The sequence below is a fragment of the Cygnus olor genome, chromosome 2, assembly GCF_009769625.2.
Source record: "Cygnus olor isolate bCygOlo1 chromosome 2, bCygOlo1.pri.v2, whole genome shotgun sequence".
Classification (NCBI taxonomy): Eukaryota; Metazoa; Chordata; class Aves; order Anseriformes; family Anatidae; genus Cygnus; species Cygnus olor.
The window spans coordinates 53376587-53403147 of NC_049170.1; the positions used below are offsets into that span (position 1 = coordinate 53376587).

The 26561-nt window shown below is 44.2% G+C and overlaps 1 protein-coding gene across 4 annotated transcripts in view; it reads left to right on the forward strand.

Moving 5' to 3' along the window:
• JARID2 (jumonji and AT-rich interaction domain containing 2) overlaps positions 1 to 26561 on the forward strand; it is a 212591-nt gene that overhangs the window by 96259 nt on the left and 89771 nt on the right. For all 4 annotated transcript variants that reach the window (XM_040546393.1, XM_040546392.1, XM_040546394.1 and 1 more), the window contains exon 3: positions 24158 to 24299. Coding sequence is in view for 1 of the 4 variants with exons in the window: in XM_040546392.1 (XP_040402326.1) it covers positions 24158 to 24299 (142 nt within the window). In the remaining 3 variants the exon portion in view is untranslated. The remainder of the gene's footprint in view (positions 1 to 24157; positions 24300 to 26561) is intronic.

Genomic DNA, 26561 nt, shown 5'->3' on the forward strand with positions numbered 1-26561 from the left:
AAATATTCACTAGCCCCTTGCAACTGGTATATTTAAATAGCTTTTGTGGATTCGGAGTGGCTGACGTTGTGTAAACATGCTACAACCGTTGTTTTGCCAGTGTTCTCCAAGCCACCGTTGAACTTGCATGAAAATTATTATCAATAGCATTTCAGCTGTTGAGTACAGTAGTACAGTTAACGATTTGGCAGCTGGAATAGTGGTGCCTTTTTAATTGATAGTGTGAAAAGCAAGTTCAGTTGAAATGTTGAGAGGTGAACCCATTAACAGGAGTCTTCTCTGTGCTAAAGTTTCTGCAGACTCGAAGATGGACCAGTGGTGGCACGAGACAATTAAATTCCATGCAGAATGATGCGGACTGCTGAAATTAATAAAACAAAATGGAGGAATTCAAATGAGTTTTGGAGATTAACTGTTTTATAATAACTTGGCAGTCCCTGCCTCACAATTAAAGATATGCGTTACCCTGAAAGCAGCCTTGCACAATCAGTTTGTGCCTGAATCCCTTTTACGTATGTGATTCTGAATAAAGTAGAGGGTTTTTTTTGGGGGGGAGAATGGTGGGGAGTGGAGGCGGGATGTTTGCAGGTCTCCCCAGTACAACCTTTTTCTATATACCCTTTTCACCTGCTAATCTTAGCTTACATGTTTGTGCTGCTTATTACTTTCCCATCCTACACCGTGTTTTCTGCTTTCTTTAGTCTATTTTCTTTTCGGTTGGTTGTTTTTTTTGTTACTTACCCCAGCAGAAGGATTTCAGATGAAGAAGAGCGGGTGTATTTTGGTTGTTGTATCAGTGGATATATCGCATACATGTTTATGTTGACTCTAGGTATTCACAGAGTATAGAATGTCACCCTACAGTATGCTGTTGTTTGCTATATTCTTCTCCAGTACTTGGGAATATAAAATCCAAAGGAGATGTCTCTGTAGGTGTCAGGAAACCCTTGTAGCCCTAATGGATACCTGAAACCTCTGATTATGGAAACAAGGTTGTAGACTGGAAAACCCGGAGGGACCTCTTTAGTGGTTTTGATTACTGCTGCCTGTCATTTGCGTTCAGATTTTAAGAACAGGGATTGGTGTTTGGAATTGTGAAACCAATTTTCAGAGATCCTTGTCTAGAGGAAAGCTAATTCCCTTGGGAAATAGTTTTCTTCTTGCGTAGCTTAGAATGAAAAATAAGACTGTTTAAAAAAAAAAGGCAATAAAAGCTGTAATTATTGCTTGCGTTCTTTTTGTGAGAATAAAGTCAGTACCCTCAAAAGAGTACATCAGATAGCAATTTTTATGACTTAGATTTTAAATTCTATTTTTAGAAACTAGTGATGAAGTTTGTGATACAGAAGTGTTGGCATTTGTAAATGGAGAAAGCGCAGAAGCTTGTTTGTTTGTTTAAGGTGGTTTGTAGTTCTGCAGAAATAGCAAACTAAACAATAGAATTATTCAAGCATATAGTGCACTGCCTATACAAAGGTGTCACGGCAATTTCCAAACATGCCAGCTATGTTAAACTTGTGGCAAACATGAGCTTGTTGGAAATAGAATATATGAGAGGGAAAACTTTGGGAAAGATACGAGAGGGAAACCTTGTCGACAGTACCCCACGCGTGCATAAAAATTGCAACAGAGATGGTGGAAATGCCTAAACACAGCTAAGCTGGGTGATTCGGCTCAGTGCTGTGCGTTATTTGCAGAAAGCCAATTATGTAGGGGTGGCAGCAGCTGCCAGAGGGGCGACCACCTCTTCGCCAGGCCGAGGGCATGGCTCCATTCTTCCCTTGTGTGGGAATAGAAACACATCTGTCCTCGGGGAAGGGCTGCCTCAGGTGTGCCCTCACCTTCCTCGCTCCTCCTGCCTCCCTGGTGCAGGGGGAAAAAAAAAAAAAGAAAGGGAAAAAAAGGGAAGTAGCTCTCTTCCTTCATCGTGATGATTCAGATATAGAAACTTCATCTCTCTTATATTTGAAAGCTTCAATTAAATACTGGGAGAAGGTTTATGCTAACGTTGTCTAGGGAGCTTTTTACTCCATCAGCGATGTGAAATTGCATTTTGTTGACAGTAGGCAATGTCTGTCTGTCTGCCTCCTAAGCTTTAGTAGAAGATTGTAAGTGTGCCAAGGACCCTTGTCAGTGTAAGTGGATTTATAAAATGCAATTTACAGAAACAGAAACACCTCTTTCAACCTGCAATATTTTCCCTTTACATTCAGAGTAAACAGCCTGTTTGGCTAGTTTTAAACTGTGATTAAATATAGATGTTTTCAACTAAAAGGTTCAGAAAATAAGCATTTGAGCAGATTTGTCATGGCACTCAACATCACTTTCACTTTGGTACTTGCTGTCAAGTCAATTTAAAGATTAACAAATAAATAACAGGATGTTGGGGTTGGGCTCCACTGAAAATTTCCAAATCTCTTTTCCTTTCTTTGTTTTTAGAACAGAATTCATTCTCGAGCTTGCCAGGGACTTGTTCGTTCATCAGCTGACACAGGCTTTTTTGCCTTTTCCATCATTACCACTTATAAAAGTCTGTAGGCCAAATTACACCCTGCGTGATCTCTGCGCTCTTCAATTATGTCCAAGTTGTGCTCCCATGTTCATGCAATTTCTATATTTTGCAGGACTTGCCAGAAAATTTCTCTTGCAGGACACCCGCCATCCCTTTTCTCTAAAAGATAAGAGGTGGATATTTTTTAATAGGGAAAACAGCGGAACTGTATAATTAATTTTCGTAAAGCTTCATTCACTGCCTCCTAAAAAAAAAAAAAAAGTTGCTGTTGTCCTGAGTGTATTTCTAGTGAAGTAATTCCAAAATAATTTTGGCTCCTTGCATATTCTTAATTGTAGGTAGTGGAAAATGAAAAAAAGCCACAAATTATCTGCAGGAGAGCATACATAGTCTGCAGGAGACTGAGTTACTGTAGGCCTAAAATAAGTAATGTAAGGAAAGGGAATCAGAAGTGGTTGAGGATCAAACAGCTGTTTGGTCCTCCTCCTTTCCCCCATTGTCTTATATTGTCGCTCTGCCATTTTGTCTGGCCGTGCAGTGCAGTCGGTTCAGTGTAATAAAGTGGCAGAAAACTAGCCCAGAAAATTATTTTTCAAGTTTTAATGACCTACCAGTTCACCAAGAGGTTAGATGAGCACTGAGCCCTCATTTGTTGCAAACGAGGGTACAGTATACGTTGACCGAAAGCTGTAGGAGGAGGAGGAGATGGGATTAGTCCCACCTGATGTGCATGCTGTTCAGTTGGCACTGTCATCTTTTCTAACCGCAGCCTTAGGACTGGCGCAGTCGTCTTCTCTAACTGCAGCTTTGGTGCTGGAAGGGGCCACAGTGCCAGAAATAGAAGCAAAGAAAGATGCAGTTAAAAAAAATTGGAGAAAAATGTTTTGCAGTCATAGGAGTTAGATTATGGTATTTTTAAAACAAACTAAGAAAAAAGACACCATGATGTAGTGGTGAAATGCATTGCACGGGCTGTCTGTGAAATAAAACTTTGCCTTAACCCCAACCAGGGGACAGCAATTTGTTTTCCTTGATTCAGGGTCATTTCTGCATAACTGCTGCCTTGGATTTATTGTTTGTAGCAGCAGTACAGAGAACACCCTTGAATGTGGACAAACAAACGGCTTCATTCTGTTTTCTGCAGCCATAAAATTCCAGGGCCCAGATTTAGGCTGGCAATCTTTTTGTCTGGCATGTGCAGTCAAAAGGACAGCACTTCTCTCAAATACCTTGTACAATTGGCAGCTCTGTCACAACTTGGACCTTTTGTCAATTCTTGTTTGCTTGTTCTATAAATGAGCGTGACATAACTTACATAAAGTGGCTTCTTTGACTAATGTTCAGTCTGTACAGATCTGCATCAAGATAGGCATCGGGTCTTGTGTTACCCGAGTTGACTCTAGAAATGTTTGTCAAAATGTACGTAAATTGCTGGAAAACTAGGTTTGTCTTGGTACTTTCTCTGGTGAGATGCAGTGCTTTGTACTCAAAACCAACCATTTTTCTGGTTGGCAGATAAGGAACTTAAATTTCTGACTTTTTTTTTTAGATGACTAGACTTTTATGGGGAGGTTGAAAATGAGAGAGATCCTCTTTAGAGCATTATCCTTCAAACTCTGGCAGGTCGGGGTGGACTGAAGAGCGTGCTGGTAATCTGCTGAGACACGAAGTGGTGATGCTGGCAGCTTTCTCCAGCTGTTGAGTTGCACTGAGAGGCGGCTAAAGAGTCAGCTTGTGGCTCGCATAGAAATCAAATCAAAATTAAACAGCTGTTAAAGGTAGTGTAAATGATGGAGTTCCGTAGTATGATTTGCCCAGTGGATCAGAAGGGATAGAAATTTGTTTGCGTGAAATTTGGACGCAAAGTAGAGATGAAGGCAGCGATGCAGCAGTGCACTCAGAAAAAGTGAGCAAAATGCTTCTCTGTTTAGGAACAATAGCTGTCTGGAAACATGGGAGTGGGGAGAAAGATACTTAGGCTTTTTTTGTCTGTCAAATGCCCAGTGTTCATCACTATATTATTTTAGTGTCGATTAAAATGTTCCAGTGGAGACAAAGGTCTGCAGGTTGGAGTCCTTAGCTGCTGTTGTAAAGAGGGTTTAATTTCAGTACTCACATTGCTACCCTATTACTCGTGATTGGCAGAAGGAAACTGTGCACTAAATAACTAGTGTTTTCAGTTTGAGGGACAGACAACAAGGGATATAACCAATAAGGCAACAGGGAAAGAAAAATCAGTCATTGAAATAGAATGCTCTATTTTATTAAGAAAATAGCAATGCAATGGGAAATAATGTCACAAGTCAAAGTGGAGAGGAGTTTCAGTCAAACACACGGGCTGTGTAGCGCAGTTAGTGTGGACAATCCTAAGGAACTGTGTTTTCTGAAACTGTGCTCAGGGCTGTCTGGGCTTAGCTTTGAACAAGGTTTTCGTTAATTATAGTTACCATATAGCTTTGTGGTATTAGTCCAAGACTGCATTTTGTGTCGCACTTCCAGAGTGTTAGGAAGAAGACATTTGCAGTCTTCAAGGGCCTTATAACCTCCACAGGAGCTTTTGCTTGACGTGGGGGGTTGTTTTAGAAATGGCTCGCTGTCTGAAAGAGTGAAAATAGTTCGTGAGCGTTGGTCCAGCAGGACGTTTTTAAGGCCATTAGGCTGTGTTTAATCAGCGCAGATGTCATGCGCGCCATAAACCTTATCATGTCAACGCTGGCAGTAAGTGGTTTTAAAAGAAAAAGTAGAGATTAGTGACAGATGGCTGTAACTACTGATGGGCACAATAAGTGTTCCCTCAAGTTGCCCGACACACCTGCCAGTGCACCTACTCTTGACCTCGAACACCCTCCATTACCCTGTGTCCTGGGCACGGGAACTTCAGCAGACTGATACTGAGTTCTCGCTGGGTGTCATCAAACCACGCTTGAACGTGGCATTTCTGCTGTGAAAAGCTAGAAAACCAGTCTCCTTTTTAAGCAACAGAACCAGGAATTAGTCACCTTCATTTTACTGCTCAGAACAACCTGTGATATCAGCCTGCTTCCTGAGCTCATGCCTCTGCATTTTGGTTTGGTTTTGATGGGATCTTTTTGATGTTAAATCTCCAAGAAACTATTCTGAAATAGCTGCTGCCTTTCGATACCGATGATGGTGAGGCGTCGATCACACAGCAGATATTTCTCGGTGTTTGTGGGTGAATGTTTTCCGGAGAATAAATATAGCTTAGCACGTACACTGTTAAGTCACAGCAGATCACTCTACATCGTAATAAATGTGCATGCATTTTTTACATATCTTTTTTTGTGTGTATGTGTGTCTGACTAGCACAGATTTATTACAGGCAGGTAATGTGCTTTTGTATCCAGGATTAGATGAATAAACATTTTCTATAATCTGCCTTTGATGTCCTTTATTTCTCGATTTAAATGACTTGAATACTTTGAAGTGGGGTGTCCATTCATGGCTGCAGATGTATGAGCTGTGTGCTTAGGTGGTGGGGATGACAGTGACAAGCCGAGCACAGATTTGACTCACAAGTGTTGTCTCTGGTACGTCCAAAGGAGTTGCCTGCTCCAAGTGCTGAAGGCAGTTGATTTGCCACCCTTACCCACCCTGTTTGCTCCTCTCTCAAGACCATTAGCGAGCGTTGCAATCGCAGTCCGCATGTTTCAGATCTGTCCACTGAGAGGCTAACTCATTCCAGATAAGCCTTGAACAGACAACATTCATTTTTACTTTGCTCAGAATTTCCTGTGCTTTGTTCTGCATCTGTTTGTGAAAGACTGCGTTATCTTTGAAAGCCTTCATCTTGTTTTCTTTATTCAAGCTATATGCTAAATGGAAAAAGGGAAGAGCTGGAAGGAGCCCAGCTGGAGCAATCTGCTGAGGATCCCACAGAGAGACAGAGCTGGCAAGTCCTGAAACCTCCCTCAGCTGACCTGGTGCAGTTTGGGAAGCCAGGAGATAAGACACTTTTCCTGCAAAAGATTTGGCCTCTGCCAGCCACTCTGAGTAATGCCTGAAGACTACAGCAGCATTTAATCACGTTTTTCTCCTCCTTTGCTTATCCCTCACCTGTGAAAGGTGAAGGTGTTCATGGTCAGCTGTGTTTAGAGATGTTTTGTTTACTCTGCCTGCTAAGCACCCCAGTGTTTTTATGTCATGCCTGCGGTGCGTGGAGAGATTGAAGGATGTTTAAAAGTGATAGAAGTGGAGGAGTACAATTTTCCCCTTCTTCAGAACAGGGAGTGTTCTTTCTACTTCAGAGAGGAAATGTTGCTACAAAGCTAGAGAGAGGGTGTTAGGGCAGCGGTAGAAGCATGCCCCTCTCAAATAGGACATTGGGAAAAGGCATCCTGGTTGTACAGAAACATTTCAGATGCAGGTGTGGTGGATGGAGAGGGCTGAAGAGAGGAATTTCATCCCCGGCTGTTTTTTCCTGACCCCTGCTCTCTTGCTGTGATGCTGGGATCTTGTTTCAGAGCCTTACGCGGTGCTGTCACGCTCTGGCCTCATATGGCAGAATGAAGCAGGAGGGTGTGCAGAGCCTTGAAATTGATGCATATGGGGGTGGGTTGTGGGTGAGGGAGAAGCATATTTCTGTTGCCCAGATGTGCATGAAGGACTCAATTTCCCCTCTCTTCTGCTGGTTCTTATGGTGCATCCATCCTGGAACGTTCCAAGAAGAGTCCCAGCACTTCCCTTCAATGTGACAATCTACTTGACAGTAAGCAAAGAACGTTTTAGTTTTGCCAGCATAGTAAAACAGAGTGGTTTTCTACCTAGTCATTCTGCCTCTACATCTCGGGAGGTCAGCAAAGATTGCCTTCAGGTGGAAGCTATGAGTAAAGGATAGAAGTTGTTAGAATGTGGCTTGAATTCCAGATCTTCTTGAAACAAGGTTGTCACTACTCTTTCTCATCCCTCAATCAATTGAAGAGGACATTTGTGCAGCTGCGACTGGGTCCCTGTGGTTAGGGACTACTTGTCAGTGTTATTAGATGGAAGCCTGTCCCAGAAGATTTGCCTTATCTCATTGTCCTGCAGAGATGAGCTTCAAATGCCAGTTTACATTTGCCTAGAAATGACCTTCTCTAATTGAAAAGGACAAGGCTGTTTTAGATAAGTAGATAAACACAGCCCATTTGCAAATGTAGATTTAAATGCCTCTTTCATAGAATTACTTTTTGCACAGTATAGTGGTGTCCTTGAATATTTAGGGTCTCAGTAACGAGAGACCAGAATTGAAGAATAAGAGTTCCTGGTGAAAGAGAGGTTTTTGAGCCATGAGCCGATGTTGATCTCTCCCCCGGTTGTAGGAGGACTATTTGTACAAAGTTCCCTTTATGGCTGTGTGGAAGGCACTCCAATAAAACTGGCATGCGAAGTCTTGAAGGTTGATTAGTAACTAGGGCATAGCACAGGATTATATACAAGTACTCTGCTCATAAAACAGAATAAATAGGTCATTAGTTAAGGCATAGAAAACTCCCTTTCCTTCTGTTGTAGATCTAGGCATCTGCCACTAGTGGCCTGAGAAGCAGACTTTCTTAGACTACTTAACTGCTGGGGAAGAAGGAATTTAAGATGCTGTTTGTGAACTTGGATGTTGGGGTCTATGGGAAGATGGTTTTGCAGTCCTTAGGTTTCGCTGGTGTAGCTGGATGTTGAGATGGTGCTGGATTACCATCTGGCTGGATCGACATTTTAACTGCTAACTAAATCCCTATTTAAAGCTTCTCAAATCATCTTGGACTCAGTGGGGGTAGTCTCATGAAAACCGCCCACTAAATTTGCGGAGAAACTTGAAAAGGAACTGACTGCTGGGAAGGACAGACTGCTCTTCAGTTTGTGCTCTCCCACTTCAAGGAGAAATTAAGCCAGTGCAGACTAAGGACTCAAAACTTACCAAGGTTTTAGGCAAACAGCTTTCGCTCTTGTCGGTGACTGTTTTCCCTCCTGACAGTAGGTTCACCAGGTTCTCCTTCAGGCAGCAGGAACCAGTGAGCAGATTGATGGAGAGAGTGTTGTCCATGCACACTGTTTCTCTTTGCTAAGGTCGAAAAGCATGGAGAAGTACTGCTTGTCACAGAGACTTCAGCTCCCTAAAGCTCTAAGTGTGATAGGAAGGACCCTCGCTACACTTTTAGCTTGTTTGTTTTCTGTAAAAATGAGTGTTATCCTCTCTGAGAGGAGAGGTGTCTTCTGCCAGGGCGTGGTGGTTTTTTCCCCGTGGAACCTCCTGCCCTAACCCAGGTGGGGCATGCCGAAGAAGAGTGTGACTTCAGAGGAATTAGTCTGCTAACATATCAGACATCTTCCTGACTAAGTTAAAATGCGCCCCTTCTCCCTACATCCAGCTGATGACTGTCTGAGCTAGGTACCATTTGGAGGAGAAAACTGGTTATGGCCCTTCTGACTGAGACCCTTAAAACAGAGCTCGTGCCTTCCTTGGCAAGGAGACTTCACTGCAGGAGCTCACAGCTCCACTGGAGAACTGAAAGAAATCTGCTGGCTTAGTTTTTCGGGCTGCAACCGTGGTGAAAACAAACTGAAAGCTGCTAGAACCTTGTTGATTGAAGACCTTCCCGTGATGCAAATTTCTTCTTCTCAAAACTCACTCAAGTACTATGCATGCCTATAGGACTATGCAAACTGCAGCGTTACTTTACTTACTAACCAGTGACGTGCAGCAGATGTTGCCGAACACATTTTGTGCCATCTCTAGAAATAGAGCATCTCCAACCTATTTAAGGGCTCTGAAAGAGCGATGCGTGGCTCGCTTCTGAATCGCAGAAAAACTGTTTCTTGGTCCAAATGTAGCTGCCTCTGCTGCCGATGACTGTTCAGAGGGTTACTCCTATTATACTTCTTTGTTTCATGAAATGTAGGTCAGGATTTTTTAACTTAAGATTGCTCATAGGATTAATGATTCTCGAATACTTCCATGTTAGCAGTGGGCAATTCGGAGTACTCCCCCCTCTCTCTATTTGCCTCTGTTTTGTCCTTTTCCCACCCTTTTAATCAGAACCAGGCAAATGTGTTCTCCATTTCTCTGTGTGCTTTTCCCTTCTTGCTACTTGTGTTTTCCATTCTTTGTCCTCTACTTTCTGTGCTTTTCCCTTTCGAAAGTGGGGTCTGTTCCTGCGTTTCGCCGTGCTGTGAGGCAACTCCAGGCTGCTTGCTGCGGCTCAGCGTTACAGCCCTGCAGATCATTGATTTCTATTTTTTCCCTCCTCCCACAAACTCCTGGGCCATCCGGCCTAATGAGAGAGCAGATTGGCCTTAGTATTTGGAGAAAAGATCTATAATAGCACTGGGGGCATGCTGGTAAAAAGCACCAGCATGGTATACCAGCTCAGTTGGAGTACTGACTGTACATTAATTCTCTAACTTACAATTAGCTATATTAAATTCCAATTTTCTGAAAGGACCATTATCAAATAACACTGTGTTTGAAATCTCAAAGAAACATAAGGAATGAAGCTTAGTCCTCTTACGCTTTCAATCGTTCAGAAGCAATCCCTATCTTAACATCTTGACCTACATTTTCTTTTTACCCTCTCCAAGAGATATTGTGTGAATTTAATGCCTCAGAAGGGTGGTAAAGATTTTATGCATGTGTATGTGTTGACATACAAAGTTTGGGGAAAACAATGAGGCCTTCATGTCCCCAGTGACTTTTTTTTTAAACTTGAAAAGTGTTTTCCGTAATATCTCTAACTTAAAATCTGCCTTAGAAAGAAATTAAAAGTAAAAAAATCCACCTCATTCATTTACAAGTGGTCCACTTTTATCTATCCAGCTTCTGCCACAGCCATTCTTGATTTATGCATCTGTAAAGAAAAAACAAAAGCCCTGCTCTGCCTTCTCATATCCTGCTCACCACTTGGGATCCAGTCATATGTTTCTTTTTTCCATCAATGAGAGTGCGCTTTTTTTTTTTGGTGGGTGTGCGTTTAAAATGATGTTTTTTGTTGTCATTATTGGCCGTGCTTGCTGCATGGCCTCTCTGTGCGACCACCAAACTGTTTCACTCGGGAGCCTCAGCCTTGACCTGGGTGCCTGAGCGTGCCAGGAGGGAGAGCGCGAGGAGGCTGCCGGTGCCTCGAGCACCTGGTGCAGGCCTGGGCTTCCCTGGGTCCCGGCTTGGCTCCTGCCCGGTGGAGGCTCCCTTTGCCAAGGGGCAGAGCGGTGTACCTGTGGTGCTGCTCCTTCCCTTGCTGCTCCATCGCCCCGCCGGGAGGGCGGCTCCAGCAGCCCCGCTGCGTGGCTGACGCCCGTCCTTCTGCCTCGTCCCACCGCATGGGGCCGGGGTTGTAAAGCACGCCAACGCCGCCTTCTCCCGCGGTGGGACGAGCAGGCTGCTGTAGCAGGCCCCATCCTGTGTTGGGGCATGCAGAGTTATTCTCCCGTTTTGTTTGCTGTGCGAGTTTTTTGGTTTTAAGCAGTTGGAACACACAAAGTGCTAAGCATGTGCTAAGCATTAATACCATTTAAGAGTCCTTGCAATTTGAGTTGACTTGGTAGAGATGCCTTGACGTGCAGGGTAGGGGACGTTCTGACTCCAGGAAGACTTCTGTTGCTTCAACTGTTTCCGTTTAATACGTCTCTTAGCATTTTATAGAGCACTGTGAATGTAGGGAGGGATTGTCGTCTTCATTTTTGTTTCTCTTTGTTTTTTCTTCTTCTTTTTTCTCTTCTTTTTTTTCCTTTTTCTTCTTTTTCTTTTCCTTCAGTATTGTCACATCATCTTGAAATAGTCATGTTGGTTTTCTTTGAATTCCAATAGTGTACTGTTGGGCCCTAAATCGATTTTTGTGTGTTTATTGTAGTAAGGCACTGAGGAACTGTAGCACGCATATAACCTCTCAGGCATTATTTTGAAAGCTCGCTTTCTGTTTTCACCCTGCATTTCCATGCTGTCCAGTTGAAGCACCTCCTACTTCTGCTTCTCTGATGCTGTACTTAAAACAAGAACGTGCTAAGGTGCATTGGTTTTTGATTATGAATCATTATTCAATGAATATGAATATCATTCCAATAAATGATGATATTGTAAAACGGGTGGAAGGAAAATTCTGTGCAACCAATTCTGCCCACTTCACAGTTTCCCAATTTGAGGGAAAAAAATCAGTATTCTTTAAAAATTACCAGATAATACTTTACCTCCTTTTCTTGCTCAGATAAAGTTCTTTAAACATACATCACTTATTCTTGATTATATGAGTGTCTGCTGATGGTTGTTCCAAGGTTTCTTTTAAGTCAGGAAGCAGCTGGTGTTGTTTTGCTTCCCCTTCTGATGGCCCCAAAACTTGAGCTTTTTTGCTCAAGTTTTATAATAGCAGCCAAAACATCTCATGGTGGTAGAATCTCTTCGAATCCTCCGGGAGGTGGTGTGGTGGAAGTCTCCTCAACCTTCACAAGCCCTTTCTCCAGCATCAGGTTTTCAAGCCTCTGGCTCCCTGCCCCAGCTCTCATTCCCCCTACCACCACCCCACGGTGTGTCTGTAGGTCTCACAAAGGGAGGTGAGAGTCAGGTGAAGGTGCTGGTCTCGGGAGCATAAATAGAGATGGAAATTGCTTGGCACGGGAGGAGCCTTCCCTTGAAGGCTGTAACATCACTGACATTTCACGTGCTGATTGCTTCAGAGAGCTGCAGTAATCTTGGTCAGAAGTCAGCCCCCATTTAAGAGCAGAGTCTTAACCCCGCACTGTCCGGCGCCTGCAGCTCGCATCGCTCTTGTTGTGCCCCATGGTCCCATCACGAGGTCCTCGGAGCTCAGCTGACCACCCACCGAGCCTGGCTCCCCTCGCTTCCCCCCTCACCTTCCCTCGGCTCGGCTGCAGCACGGGAGAGCTCCGCTTTCTCCTGAGCATCTTCCTCCCAGCTACAGCTCGATTTCCCGGCTTGTGCTTTCATCGCCTGTGCCCGGCAGGTAGAGAGAGAGCGTCCTCCCAGCCCTGCTGCTGCTGCCGGCGCCACGCAGGAGGATGTGCTGGGATCCTTACCTCGACGAAGGCCGAGGACTTAAGCAGAGGTGAAGTGTCATCGCTCCCGTGCACGCGGGTGGCAGAACGATTTGTTCGCTCACGTCGGGCTTTCAAATCGCGCTGGTGATTTTGGTTTGCAGCACTCGTCTAAACGTTTTAAACTGTCGCTGTCACGAACCTCCTCTCCCCTGACAGTAACGCTGCAAACGGGTTACAGGGTGGCTGAGGCAAAGCAGCAGAGCAGCTCTGCATCCTGAGCACGACATGCACTCCTCCCACCTTTAATTTAGGAAAGTGAGGAAATGCGTCTCTAAGCTGAAATATAAAGAAAAAAAAAAAAAAAAAGAAAAAAGCTAGAAGTAAAAGCAGTGAGGAAGAGCAAGTCCCCAAAGTTTAAAGGCCAAATTTGGAGGAGGTCTTGCAGGTGTTTGAGGTTTTTGTGGCGTTTTAAGGTGCCTGCAGCTGCTTTGGGTGAAGGAGAGGACATCAGTGGTGCTTTGGGTGGATAGTGTCTCGAGGGGAAGGGCTCACTCCCAGAAGAAGTTTTGCCCTGAAAATAGTTACCTTTCTCTACTAGCAGCGAGGCACTGAGCATCGTGGATGAAATATGGATTATGGACAAAAGCTGGGGTTGTGGCTTCAGGAAACCAGTGGCTTTAGAAAAAAGTGTTTGAGAATTGCTCAGATGACTTTCTTCTCACCTTCCTCCTGGTTTGAGGGACGTCACAGGTCCGTACGCTAGCATGGTGGCCAGGGCTGGGAGCAGATATGCAAGAGCTCAGGCTGGCAGAGAACTACCTGGCATTGCAGCCTTCCTCCACGCCATCCTCCAACAGGACGGGGCCGCTCTGCTGCCTGGCCCTTCACCAGGGAGGCTCGCCTGTGAAGTTGGAAGGGGCGGTGGCCTGCTTTGTGTCTAAAGTCAGCGGATATTCGGTTGCTCTGACCTCAGAGATCACCATCCAGGTGGTTAGTAGAAGGAGGAGAGGGGAGCGCTGGCCCAGTGCCCACCCCGCTCGCTTCAGGGGCCATCGCGGCTGCTGCGTCCCGGGGCCGTGCCGCGCTCTTGCAGCGAAGAAAATCTTCGGAGCTCGCGTCATGTTAGGAAAAATGCTGCTTCTGGCTGGCTGGAGGGCTGCCCATGCTGCTGGCAGAAGTCACGAAAGGCAAATCCTCAATGACATGCGTTAAAATATCAAGTGGGACTGTGCAATTAGAAGTATGTCATTCAGCGTTTGCCTTTCACGGCTTTTGTCACACACGGGCAGAATTACAGACAATTAGGCAGAGGGTAACCTTCCCGAAAGGGCTTTCTGATGCTTCTGTCATCCTTTTCCCTCTTCTTCTGCTTTGTTAGAGTTCTTTCCCTTCTGGAGTCTGGTATTTTGCTGGCTGGTGGGCTGTGGGTAAGAAGTCAAGCCCTAGAAGCCCGTTGGCCATTAAATTCGATGTGACCGCACTAAAGAAGCGACTCGGGCTGCCTCCTCTCACAGCCCCTCGTTCTTCTGCGTGCTCACGCCTGTGTTTCAGAGTGCCACAAGCTGGGGGCTGCTGCAGAAGGGGCTGCGAGGCCAGGCAGGTCCCTGGCACCGGGTGCACCCGCTGGTGGCCCTCTCGCAGCCAGGAGCGTGACTCCCGTTGGAGAAGCGGGCATTTTGTCACGTCTGTCCGCTGTGAGACCCTGAGCCCAGCCCGTTTCAATAAGCTGTCATTGCAGATCAGTAGGAACCACGCTTCATTAGAGGAAAAGTGTGTAACAAATGTTAATCAAGATGCTGGTTTGCTGTTGTATCCAGTTTCACGCAGATACGCTGTTTTCAAATTATACAGTCTGTAAGGGTTTCCTAGAAATTGGAACGAGTAGAAGCAAGCTGTGCTAAGCCTTTGGGTTTTAGCTGCACGTCTCTCCTTTTTAAGGCTCTCACATATTCATTGCTAGCAGTGAAACGCTGTATGCCTGTTTATTTCCCTTGTTGTTTTATTTGCACATTTGTATGTTATATTTTCTTCCAATTAGCAGACTCTTCCTTGCTTCAGTGTGTTTGCCTTTACCTTCTTTCTCCCTCCTTCATTTATACTCTGTGGAGACACATTTGCTAATTTTTTCTTTCTAGTGTAGAATAGCTGTTATCTAGAGACATGCTCTTGGCATAGCTTTCCCTCTCATGTTACTTAAAATACCAGAATGGCTTTTTTTATTTTTACTAATCTGCCTCGTCCCTTGGTGCCAAGGTAGGGGTGTTTTTGAAGTGAGGATTTATTGTTCCTTTGTCCATCCATTCCTAGTGGAAGCTTGACTGTGAAAGAAGGTAAGGTCTAGACTTCTCGACTGAGTCTAAAAGCATATCCCTGTGATGCTGAGGGTGGGAAATAATTGATGAAACAATGGTAGTTATTTTAAAATTAGGACAGGTCTGTAGAAGCGATCCAAAAGGGGAAGAAATTGCCCTCACCCCGTGCTCAATGTAGGTGACAAAAGCCTAAAATATGCTCTCCCTCATATGAGGGGTTTCTTGTGAAGAACAGGCAAAAATACATTAGAAATGGAGTCGCTAACTTTTCTTCAAATAACTGTCAAAGAGATTTAAACCAAACAAAATGGAAGAAAGAAAACATTTAAAAATGAAATACGTTCTTTTGCAGGCGCATTGAGGGTTTCCTTTTACTCTCTTCTCTCATGGGATATTACCCCACTGGTTCTCCATTCGGCCATAAAATTCCCCAGAAAAGAGAGGATAAACAAGACATGATGGTTTTGGCATAAAGAACAAAGAATAATTTATTCATATGTCACTGATGATTTTGCTAATACCTGAGAACTTACTCAGACTTTTCTCTATCTTGGTGATGATGCACATTTTTCTATCACTGATATCCTTCGCTGAAAAGAGAGAAATTGCTCCTGTGGACCTGCTTGTGCCTGTGATTTCAAATAAAACGTGCATTTAATCTGTCTCCAGATTGCATATGTTATTACCGAGCAAGAAAGGAGATGTCCTGTAGGACAGATGTCCTTGGCATAGTTGCAAATCAAAAGGTATTTGGTCTCCTTGGGGACAAATAAAGCCATTCTGTCCAGTGCCAAAACCAACACGAGGCACGTGCCACTTAGGGATTTCAATTATGACCCCTCATCCCACGTGGTGCTGTCTGTACACCTCCGGGCCCTTGAGGTTGGTCTCGCCACCTTTACCTTCCAGGTGAGCGAGCTGCAGTGCATGGAGGGGAGGTGACCTGGTCCAGGGCCACCAGCAGGACACAGGGGTCCAGCTCCCTGCATCCTAACCTGCAAATGTTTTTTTTTTTCATGCCTATTCCAGCAGTGTCTCTCTGAACAGCAGAAGTCCACAGCTAGGACCTTGCCTCTGGAGTCCTGTTGCTCCTCTGAAGCTCTCTGATTGCAGTCGGCAGTCAAAGAGGGGCTGGGGGGACGGAGGCGGCTGCAAGCTGTGCACATCAAATGCTGCTACTCCTTGGCAACATGCAGGACGAGGACACGGCGCTCGTTTCCCCGGCGCCAGCAGCGAGTGCTTATAGTACTATAAAATTAACTCTGTTTCTGTTTGTCAAAACTTACGACCTTTACACGGCCTGGTACCTACTTATTAGAAAAGCTGCCACTCTTCCCTTATCACACTGCTCCAGTAGCAATTGGGAGAAGCTCGATAGCACAATGCTACCGATACAACAGATAGGGAGCAGCTGGCGGAGTGTTTGCCATCAGCTCTCTTTTCCTCCCCTCTGTTCTACTTCATTCACGAGAGCCCCAACAGCCTCAGCTCGTGCTTGAATTTTGGGACTCAGCACAACCATTTGGAGTTTTTTTTTCTTTCTCTCTCTTTTTTTTTTTTTTTTTTTTAAATTTGGAGGGTTGTGCAGACAATGCAAGGTAGTTATTTGTTGGTTTTACCTCCAACTTAACTCTTTTGATTTGTAAGAAGAGAATTTAGGAGAAAACCTATTTGTTCCCCAGTGTTTTGGAGTGAGCATTATTGCTTGCTTCTTCTTCACCTGTGATGAAAATACCTGCCCTGCTTTGAAAACTCCTGTTTCCAAACTTGTCCGGACCACACCTCCATGGAGCCCGGGCTAATCACCTCCATTCTGTCCTATTAAAAAAACAAGGTGCCAGAAGTGTCAGTGTGTCTTGCTTGGGGGAAACAGGTGGTCTGATTTTTCACTGTGTCCTTACAAGCTGAGAAATGTCTTTAATCAGTGAGGTGTGTCCCTTTGAATGGATTTTTTTTTTTTTGTATAAACATACAATAATGGAAATGTAGGCTTTGAGTGATGTTTTTCTCTGGGTAATATGTTGCAAGTGCTGGTTCCTTTATTTATTATTATTATTTATTTCTTCCAGATGCATATTTCATAAATAAAACTGGGCCTTGTACTATGGCCTGGGGTGGTTTCCCGACAGAATTAAATTAGGTTCATTTTTGGCTGTTATGTCCTTGTTTCTACCAGTTTAATACAAAAAAGAAACAAACAACACAACAAAAAACCACCAGCAACCTAAGGCTGAAGAAAAGCAGAACTTAAAGAAGTTGTGTTAAAGCATCAGAACAATGTAATTTCTATTAATGATGCTAACAGGTACTTGATAATTGGCTCATAGGTAGGGAACGAAGTCACATGAATGTCTTTGCTTGCTTAATAGCAATTTTGGATGGAGATGTAATGAGAGTAAGGAGCTTCTTTGAACCTGTGTTATTTAATCGCTTCTCTTTGGTGATCTTGTCTTTTGACAAGCTGACAAAAACATCTTGTGCTGTAATGTCATTCTTGCCTGGCTTCCACAGTAACGATGTATACCCACATCTGAAAGCACTGTCCCAATTGTTTACGAAGCCTGTGCAAGCTATTTGCTAACAGATTTTGGCACAACAGTACTACTTGATGCCTGTGCTCGCTTATGTACCACAATCAACCTAATGTCCAGTGGCTTGTCATCTGAAAAGCCCACGTACTGTTAACTACCATTAGAGTGGCAATACAGGGCATCATGTGGTGTAAACAATGACTGCTTCATGCTGTGGCTGCTTTTTTTGTTTTTTCTCTTAGAGATGGAAAACTGCTGTAGTTCTGTATTACCAAGTGAGATGAAAATAGCATTTTTAATGACATCTATACTTAAATAAAAAAAAAAAAAAAAGCAGATAGGTATCTCTTATCCCAGAGATTTTTTTAAAAAAATTATGTTACTACCATGAAAACCCAGTTCTTTAGTCTCTAAGACAACCGTGGCATGAAAATAGGCCTTATTTTCGAGGCGTGTTGTCTGTTTAATATGTAATGTGATACCTTGTCATGCTGTGACAATGTGACAGATGGCATTTGCACTGTAAAACTAAATTATCTTTTGTGCATAGCTATACAACAGCTAAATACAGTAACTCCGTACAATGTGCTGATTAATGCAGGCTGTTGCAGATGTTTTAGAGATACCGGGATGTTTTAACTTGGCGTCAAATGATTAATGGTTTTATTTAACATGCCTACCAAGCTTTTGGTAGTGTTTCAGCTTGTATTCTGGCATGTAAGGGCTTTTGGGAAGAGGAAGGTATTTAGGGTTGTTGACAATGGGATGTGAATTTGTATTGTCTTGCAGCTGTTTGTCTGTTACTTGGAAAATGGGCAAGGGCTATTCAGTGAGGATGCTTTGCAAGTAAACTTGTGTGTAACATTACAGCTTGTAATAAACTGTTAAGTCCTGTGGTGCTTAGGCAGAAGGAAAACAGAGTACGGGGAGGCTTTGGTTTACTTTATGTTGGTTTTCATACAGAGCATTATCTGCTTGAAACTACAGGTAGTGGAAATACCTTGAGAGCCGAAGGCGGTACCTTTATTTCTCCGTATCGTGTGTGCAGGATTCAACACTGGTAGAGTGACACAGTGCAGAGATACCCAAGAGCTTGCCCCTTTTCAGATGGCACACGCCTGTCAGCCCGGGTGTGTGTGGTTAGTTACTGCTGCAACTTTCCTAAAAGGGATGCTGCAGAAAGAAGTAAATTGCTATTTCTGTATATTTTTTTTCTACGAAGCTTTCCTGTACGATGCCGAGACTGCACAGCTGAAGCTGGGACAGGCAAGTCCATCAGCAAACAAAGCTTGAGCTCCGTGCTGACGCAGCTTAAGATCTGCTACTATTATGTACTATTGCGTGCCCCATAAATAACGCTGTCATCCTGGCGCGCGGAGGACGCTGCTTTGAGTAAATCCACTTTTTTAGCTTCTTGTAACTTGTCTTTATTTGATTTGCCAATTGCCCTGGAAACTGGGCCTTTGTACCAGCCGGCAGCGACTCAGCTTGCAGCGCGTGGGGAAGAATGCAAAGGGGGAGGCAAACCCCGTATCTCTTGGCATCGGCCGTGGTCAAGACACACCGGGGAGCCCAGCTGTGGATTTCAGGTGTAGCAGGGATCTACACCACGGCTTCCTGCCACGCAGTGGCTGGCGTGAGGTCCTCATCCCATACAGAAAGCTGTGAACGCGGTCGTGTTGAAATGCCCCTTTTTTAAGGTCATTTTTAGTTCCTTTGGCTTGTGTTTGAGCGTTGCTGACTGCTGATTTTCTGTCGTGATGGCTTTGTGGGTTGCCTCCGCCCGTGAGAACTGACTGGAAATACAAGTGAGTGCTTTTCGTTTCCTGAGCCGCCTGAGCGTGGGGAAACAGCTAACTAAAGTAGGTGTTGCTCTCTTGTTGCAAGAGGTCACGGAAACGTTTGTATTCAGATGCCTTATTGGCATTAGAGTAAGTGATGCAGAAGCAGTGTTTTGGAAACATTGTGAAAGTCCCTTCACCCAAGCACTGCATCCGACTAACCACGTGATGCTGAGATTTGTTCAGATGCTCCCCGTTGGTTTCCTGATTATTCAGTAGTTTAAATAATGAAGAACGTACCAGTAATTGTAATCTTATCGATTCTTAAAACCAACTAACTAACCTCAACCCCTCCCTTGCATCTTTTTCCATCTTTCCTTAACGTTGCTCCTTTCTGTTTTTCTCTTCCTCCACTATTCCCACCCTGTGTATTTGTACTTCTGCGGCGTTTTGTTGTGCAGTGTGCTCCCGGGCACTCAGATTTTCACATCATGTGTTCAGTGAGCCCGGTGCTCCCGAGACCTGCCCTGTGTGTGCCTGTCAGACATTTCTCCAGGTGTCCAGAAATGTGTTAGATCCTGGCTCGAGCACAGAGTTGTAGATTGCTGCTAAAATTGTGTGAGTATCACCAAATTTGGTAAGGTTAGTAAATCTGTACTGATATAAATTAAGCCCTGCCTGCGCTGGAACAGCAAGTCTACTTGCCTAGACTGTTAGGAAAAGCAATCCTCTGAAGTCAGTGCAAGCCCCCTAATGTAAACTCATTTAAGCTGATTTAACTGCTTTTCACTCACACTGTTTTTGGTGAAAGGGACCTGGCCATCACTGGAGGAGGCTCAGCAAGGCCCTGCTCATTTAACAACCCCCCATCGAGAAGCCAATGGGCTACCGAGGTGCTGCGGGACCTCGGGGGAGCACGCTCTGCTAACGTAACGCCACTACCTCCGTATTCTGCCTGGCACAGCAGGTATGGCCCTGAGCAGCTCCCGCAGGGCACCGAGAGCTGGTGGGACAGCCAGAGGGTGGAAAAACAAACGAGCAAACGGACTCATACCCGCGGCTGGATTTGAAAACATTCAGGCTGTGAAAGGCAAGTGAAAAAGGAGGTAACAGGAGTGCAGTCTCTTTAACACCGACTGGTGTGCAGAAGGCAGAGAAGGATCTTCTGCTTTCCCCAGCTTTGTAACAGGGCGGACGTAATACTTGCATCTGCTGTTTTCTCAGTGCAGTTAGAAGCTGATAAACAGATTTTTTTTTCTTTTTAAGCAGTGTGCAGTTTGCTATCACAGGTTATGCAGCAGTTTAAAAAAGGATTCAGCAAAACTGTGAAAGTTGACATTCATGTGTCTAAGATGCATTTTAGAAAGGATGTTAAAATCTCTGCAGCTCACTTTTAAGCTAACCTTTTTAATTACTAGGAATTAGTAGCTGGCCTTTCTTTCAAAGCGTCTAATGTTGATCTGTTGAAGCCAGAATAGCCAATTTAAGGGACCATTTGATATGTGAGTTTCTGTATTTCTGACTTAGTTAAGTAATCCGTTATTAGTGACTCAGTTAAAGCAGTGTTTATTCAGTGCCTTTGAGCCGTTCATGTGTTTCAGTTCCTTTTAAACTTTGGCAGCAAATATGTACTGCTTCTCTGTACATATGAATTATGATTTCATGTAAGTCATTTTCATATATGAAATTCTACACCCACGTATAATCCAAGTTCAAATTTAAATTTAATGACATTTAGTTTTTTAAAAAAATATTAAAAGTATAATATGACTTCTAAAACAAACACTTTTTTTGCTCAATACTACAGGAATAAAATTTATTTTTATTAACTCTGATTTACTCTGCTCATTATTCAGGCCTCGTGTTCAGTCCCAAGCCCGGCTGCCGGGGGAGAAGGCAACGAGAGCTGGGGCTGAGCAGAGCCCAGTGGGCAATGGGCAGGCAGCCTGTGCCAGCTCCCTGGCTGCTGAGAGCCCGACCGGTCACGGGATGTGCCGTGAGCCAGGGCTCGCTTGCATCATGGTTTTAGAGGTTGAAGGGCACAGAGAAGCAGTAGTGGAACTCTTGTCCCTTTGATTTTTTTTATTTGGCTCTTCACTGGCTTGCTGGTTCCTCGGCTGCTGCTGCGTGTTCTGAAGTAGCTGGATTAAAAAGTGGTTCAGCTCTTCAGGCTGTGCAAAAGAGCATTTTCTTGCTTAGTTGCTTCTCCCTCTTCCCGTTCGTGCCGTATGCAGCACTTTGCTTTTAAGAACCATGAATGCCTGCTGCTTCCTCTTGCTCGGTGAACTTTGGAGAGCCAAACTCACGTGGACCAACAAGAGCCAGACTCTGTCCCCGCAGCACACCAGCAGACCCGCACACGCAACCCGCTGCACCGGCGGCAGCTCATTAAGGGCGATGAGGGTGCCCGAGTGTCTCCCCACACACCAGCAGGGTCCTCGCCCTGTCCTGCGACAGCCCCCGATAGCTCCTGATGGGTGCGCGGCGGCGAAGAGCGCTGTTTATCGCAGTGAGAGAGAGCAGGAGCGGCATTTGGAGGGAAAGGTATCTGGGGGCAAACCGAATGCATTCGATATAAAAATGATGGAGTGACAATAAACTTTCTAGCAGCCTAATTCAGCATGTGCTTTCTCGCCACTGCTTGGGAGGAGACGGCTCCCATGGACTGTGGATGTCTGTGCCTTTCATCACTGCTGAGTGAATTTTGCAATTATGCTGACCCTGAAAAGCTGTAGAACATGACACCCGCTCCCGTTATTTATCAGTAGCTCTCATTCGCAGTTTTATGCCTCCGTTTTAGGGCACTTGTTTTAATTGGTTTCAGCTGATGATAGCTAACTTCGGTTATCTGCGATATTACTGCATTTGGGGATGGTGCCGGTTATGATGAATAATAGTAGACAAACCAATATTTCTCCTTAAGGGGCACAAATCATGCTTGTCTTCCAAGTGCACTGATGGCTTGGCAGGGAGAAAGGATGAATAGAAATTGCCTTCCAAGTGCATGCAAGTTGACAGCCCAAAAGGTGATTTTCTTGACTCATATACTTCAGTTTGCTGGGTTTTACATATGGCAAGGCTCCAGAACAAATATTGCTTTTGGAAAAGCTAATCAAATTCTGTCATAGGAGTTAAGTTACTGAGTATCGGGCCTCAAATGATATGCTTGATTTAGACTTCTCTGGAGTTTAAAAATGGTAAATTTTATCAGCAGTAGTTTCATGGAAAAACGCGGAGCAAAAGTTGAATCATGTTTAAGAATAAACTTGGTCACTACTGCTTCCAGCGAGGGTGCATTCAGCATAAAATCAAAGTGTTTAATGTTTTTTTAAAAAGGTCTGCTTCAGTTCCTCTGAAATGCGTAGAAGGAATGCTGTCACCCCCTGTCGCATCGCTGGGTTGCATTGCAAACCCCATGGAAGTATCAAATACTAAAACCTGTTAGATCACAAGTTGAGATCTCCTTAATGGAAAGGAAAACACCCCAAGCAATTTAACAAAAGGGGGGTAAAATTGTAAGTGTGGTCATTTAACTTGGCTGTGTCAGTCTCAGGCTGGTTAGAAGAGATGTTTTAATACAGAAATCAGTGGCTAACTCAGTTTGAACTTTTCTCTTGTGGGGTTCATATTGGGGGGAAAAAAAATGAGTTAACTGCGTCTTCCCCACCAAAAAATAAAAATAAAAATCCAGGCTTCTGCTTTATAAGTCATATCATAGAAACAGCATCCACAGCACCGTGTAGCTTCCCCAACTCCAAGTCATGCTCGAGACTTTCTGTGAAGATGAGCTTGGCAGGATGCTGGGTTCCGTGACAAACACACTGATAGCGCTGAGTGGTGTTTTCCTGAAAACAGAGCGTCTGACATGGCGTAGTGCTGATGCAGTGCTTGCGGTGCGTTGGGAACTGCTGGTATTAGTAAGCGTTATGGGGGTTGTTCTCATACCAGCCTTGCCGCTCAGCTTGTGGTGGAAGCAGTCTCCCCCCTCCCTGTTTTCTTCCTAAGGTGCAATTAGAGAAAGGGCTGCTGAAGTGACCGAGGGAGGGAGGTCCCACCAGCATTCTTCTGAGGAACTAAAGCCATGAGACAAAGTTTTGTAATGCCATTTACTGAAGCATTTTGATGGAGAGATGGGAAAGCGTTCTTCTGGATAAAGTTACAACTCATACTGAGCTGATAATGTTGTTAGTAATTTTCTTCCCTTTAACCATAAAGTTTATTTAGGAATATATTACTCCTTTAATTCCTTCTTAAGTCTGAGTGGCTTCTCTATCTGCTGTCGTTTTGGAAGAGTCAAGTCATATTGTATTTATTGCTTTGAGCAGAATAAGCAAAATTTGTTGAACAGTATGCTTATGCAGGGCCCGATGCTTTCTGCCATCTATGGGACTTTGCTAGCTATGCTGTTCTTCCAGCAGGGAAAAGGCACAAAGCATTGGGCAGCTGTGGCATGCGCTTCCCCTGCCCTGTGCACCGTTGCCTGTGGTCAGGAGTTTCTGTGTTTGAGTGATGCTGGGTCAGAAGATTCAGAATCGGGAAACGGCTGTTTGATGTTATCTCCTTTGGGATTTAGGATTTTTTGTTCAAAGGATCGTAAATTGTTATTGGAAACAAGAGAATGAAGCGCAAGAAGACGACAAATTAATTAAACAGCAGATTAATTTTATATTGATCTACAGATAAATGAAAAAGATTCTCATCTGTGGCAGTCAACAGGCCGCCTACAACACAGGGATGAGTTTATGACTCTAAGCTGTGCCCCTTTTAGCGTAAGGGATGTGACAAGATTATAAATGTGATTGCAAACACCTGTAGTATAGCTGTTTGGAACTGCTGGCTTACAGTTAACCAAATCAGAAACATGCAATCAGCCAGTTTCTTGTTGAAGTACCTCTGTGCAAAATCAATGTTATCAGCATAGCTTTTCGCAAGACGATTGCTTTGGGAGTCGACTCTCTATTTTAGTGCAATGCATGAATTTTTATAAAATCCATTTGGCACTGGTTATGCAGGTTTTGAATGTTGTGTTCTACTTTGTCATGTTTGCAGGTCTTCTCACTAATGGCCAATCTAAAGGATTAGGACCGGGATCAGAGCAGCTGGAGAATGAGAAGGACGATGCATCGCAAGTGTCCTCAACGAGCAACGATGTTAGTTCTTCGGATTTCGAAGAGGGGCCCTCAAGGAAAAGGTCAGTACAGCATTATGATTAAAGAAGTAGCCTTTCTGCTTTGTCCCTTTCGTGCTATAAGGTTGTGGTTATGCTACCAGTAATGCAAATACTGCCCTACCATAGATAGACTTTCCAGTGTAGAGTCCTTCTGGTAACAGTGAGGATACAGTGAATTTTGGCTTCATCCATCAGTATAGACAGTGCTTGCTGGTTTTTTTTTTTTTTTTTTTTTTTTTGAAAAATATGTAAAAGTAGTTATTGCTGAATTATATGCCTTAGTACTCTCTCCCTGCCTCCCCTCCCCGCCCCCGTGGCATCTCAGGGACATATCAATGTGTCTGTAATTTCAAGGAAAGCATCGCTGAAGTAGTGTTATTATTGTTATTTTTAATTTTCCGTAAAGGAAACCATGTTAAGTTTAAAAAAAAAATAATAAAAAGGAAAAGAACATGCTTCTGAAAAGAGAAACTGGAGTAATGTAGTGTTGTGGGTATCGGTTGCAAAGGACTGCTTTGAGATAATGCTGTGGTAAGCTGCCTCCTCTTTCCTAGAAGTCAGTTATGAAGTCCTTGTTGAACTCTTATGAGTTCTTACCCTGCATGTGCAAAATGTGGGTTAAAATTGTAGGACTCCAGCCAATCTCTTGCAGAAAATATGCTGAAAATGCAGGCAGAGGCTGGGAGTTGTCCCCTATATGAAGTGAGAACCAAAACAGGCTGACTGAAAAATGCCATTTAAAAGAGAGAAATGGAAAATGCTTTCTCAACCTTTTTTTCCTCCACACTCCTCTCACCCTAGTCCCAATCCGATGTGAACCATAAAATAAAGTCCTCTTTCAAACAAAAGAAATGTTCTGTGTGACCTTATGATTTCCCTGGGTAGCCCAATATGGGGTGAGGGAGGGTGGTGCCTTTCCTGGCACCAGTCCACATACCTCCTACCCCTGTCCCCACAAGCTTTTCTTCACCCCTCCAAAGCACCAAACCCAAAATCTAGCTCCGAATATGCCTACTAGCTCCTCTGGTGTGGTGTGTCATAATAAAATCTGTGCTTTTTTCTGTACTGGTAGAAATTTTATAAGGCTTACTGCATCCTACTGCAGGTCAGGGGAAAAATATCTGCAAAAAAAAAAATATATATATATAAAATATTTAATAAAAATATTTATTTTTGGCTTTATGAATTATAACAGAGACTTGAAAATGATTTCTGCTCTAGAAATTTGGGTGTAAAAGCCCTGGGAGAGAGTGCCTATCGTTTCATGGCGCTGCCACTGATGCTGACAGGTTATCTTCTGGAATTTTGCTGCCCTCTGTGCCTGCTCTGTCCCCTCTGTTCAGTGCCCTCGTTCCTCAGCCATGCTGATACAACGGCTTGCAGTGTCACAGGATGAGTAGCTTGAAGGAGCTGGTTAGGATTAAAAGCAATAGCGGGAGGAAGATGGATTTAGGCTTTTTGCCAGGGTTCTTTATTTTTAACCTGCGTGAGTTTTCATCTCTTGTTCACAGCGTGGCTGCAGGAGCAGCTGCCAGTGCCACCGAGTGGGCATCACCTCCTCCCCTCTGGGGACACGGAGGGGTGCGAGGAGGGGCAGGAGGTGGCTGTCTCTTACCATGTCCCTGCTTCTGATGCCCTGCACAGCCCAGCTGCGGAGAGGAGTGGGATTGCTGCGTCACCAAACCCAAGAAACTGCATTTCAGTGTTGCAGGAGAAATTTTTCTGAAGGGATATCTGCTAGTTTTGGCTGTGGGATTCCAATGGTGGGAAGCAAGCTGGATGGTTCAGGCCCATGACTGGTTCACTTACTGGACGCTAATTCTTCAGACTTGAAAAATAATAGGGAACTCCAGTGCCTTCGGTACTTTCCAGGCTAAGAACAAAACAAAAACAGAAGCCAAGATGAAAAATGTCTTTCTGTCTTTTGTGGAAGACAAGGCACCCTTTCAGTTCTTTATGCGTCACGAGCCGTTGAAATAGCGTTAGTTTTGCTGCCGCAGTCGCTGCAAAGGAGAACGTTCCTGTTTTGTTTCCTTTTACACCCAACACAGACTTTTATCTTTCTTCCTCTCCTAGCTTCCTCTTTGCAGACATACCTCTTCTGGACTCCTTCTCTTAACTTCTCTGAAGCTGTGCTGCAGCAGGCTGAGTGTTTTGGTGTCGTCCTTTCTTCTCTCTCTCCCTCTCTCTCATTTTTTGCTTAGCTGCATACGTAATCATTCTTTGATCCAGGTCATCTTGGGAACCCACGGAGCTGTGTCAGGAATACTGGGTGGGCAAAAG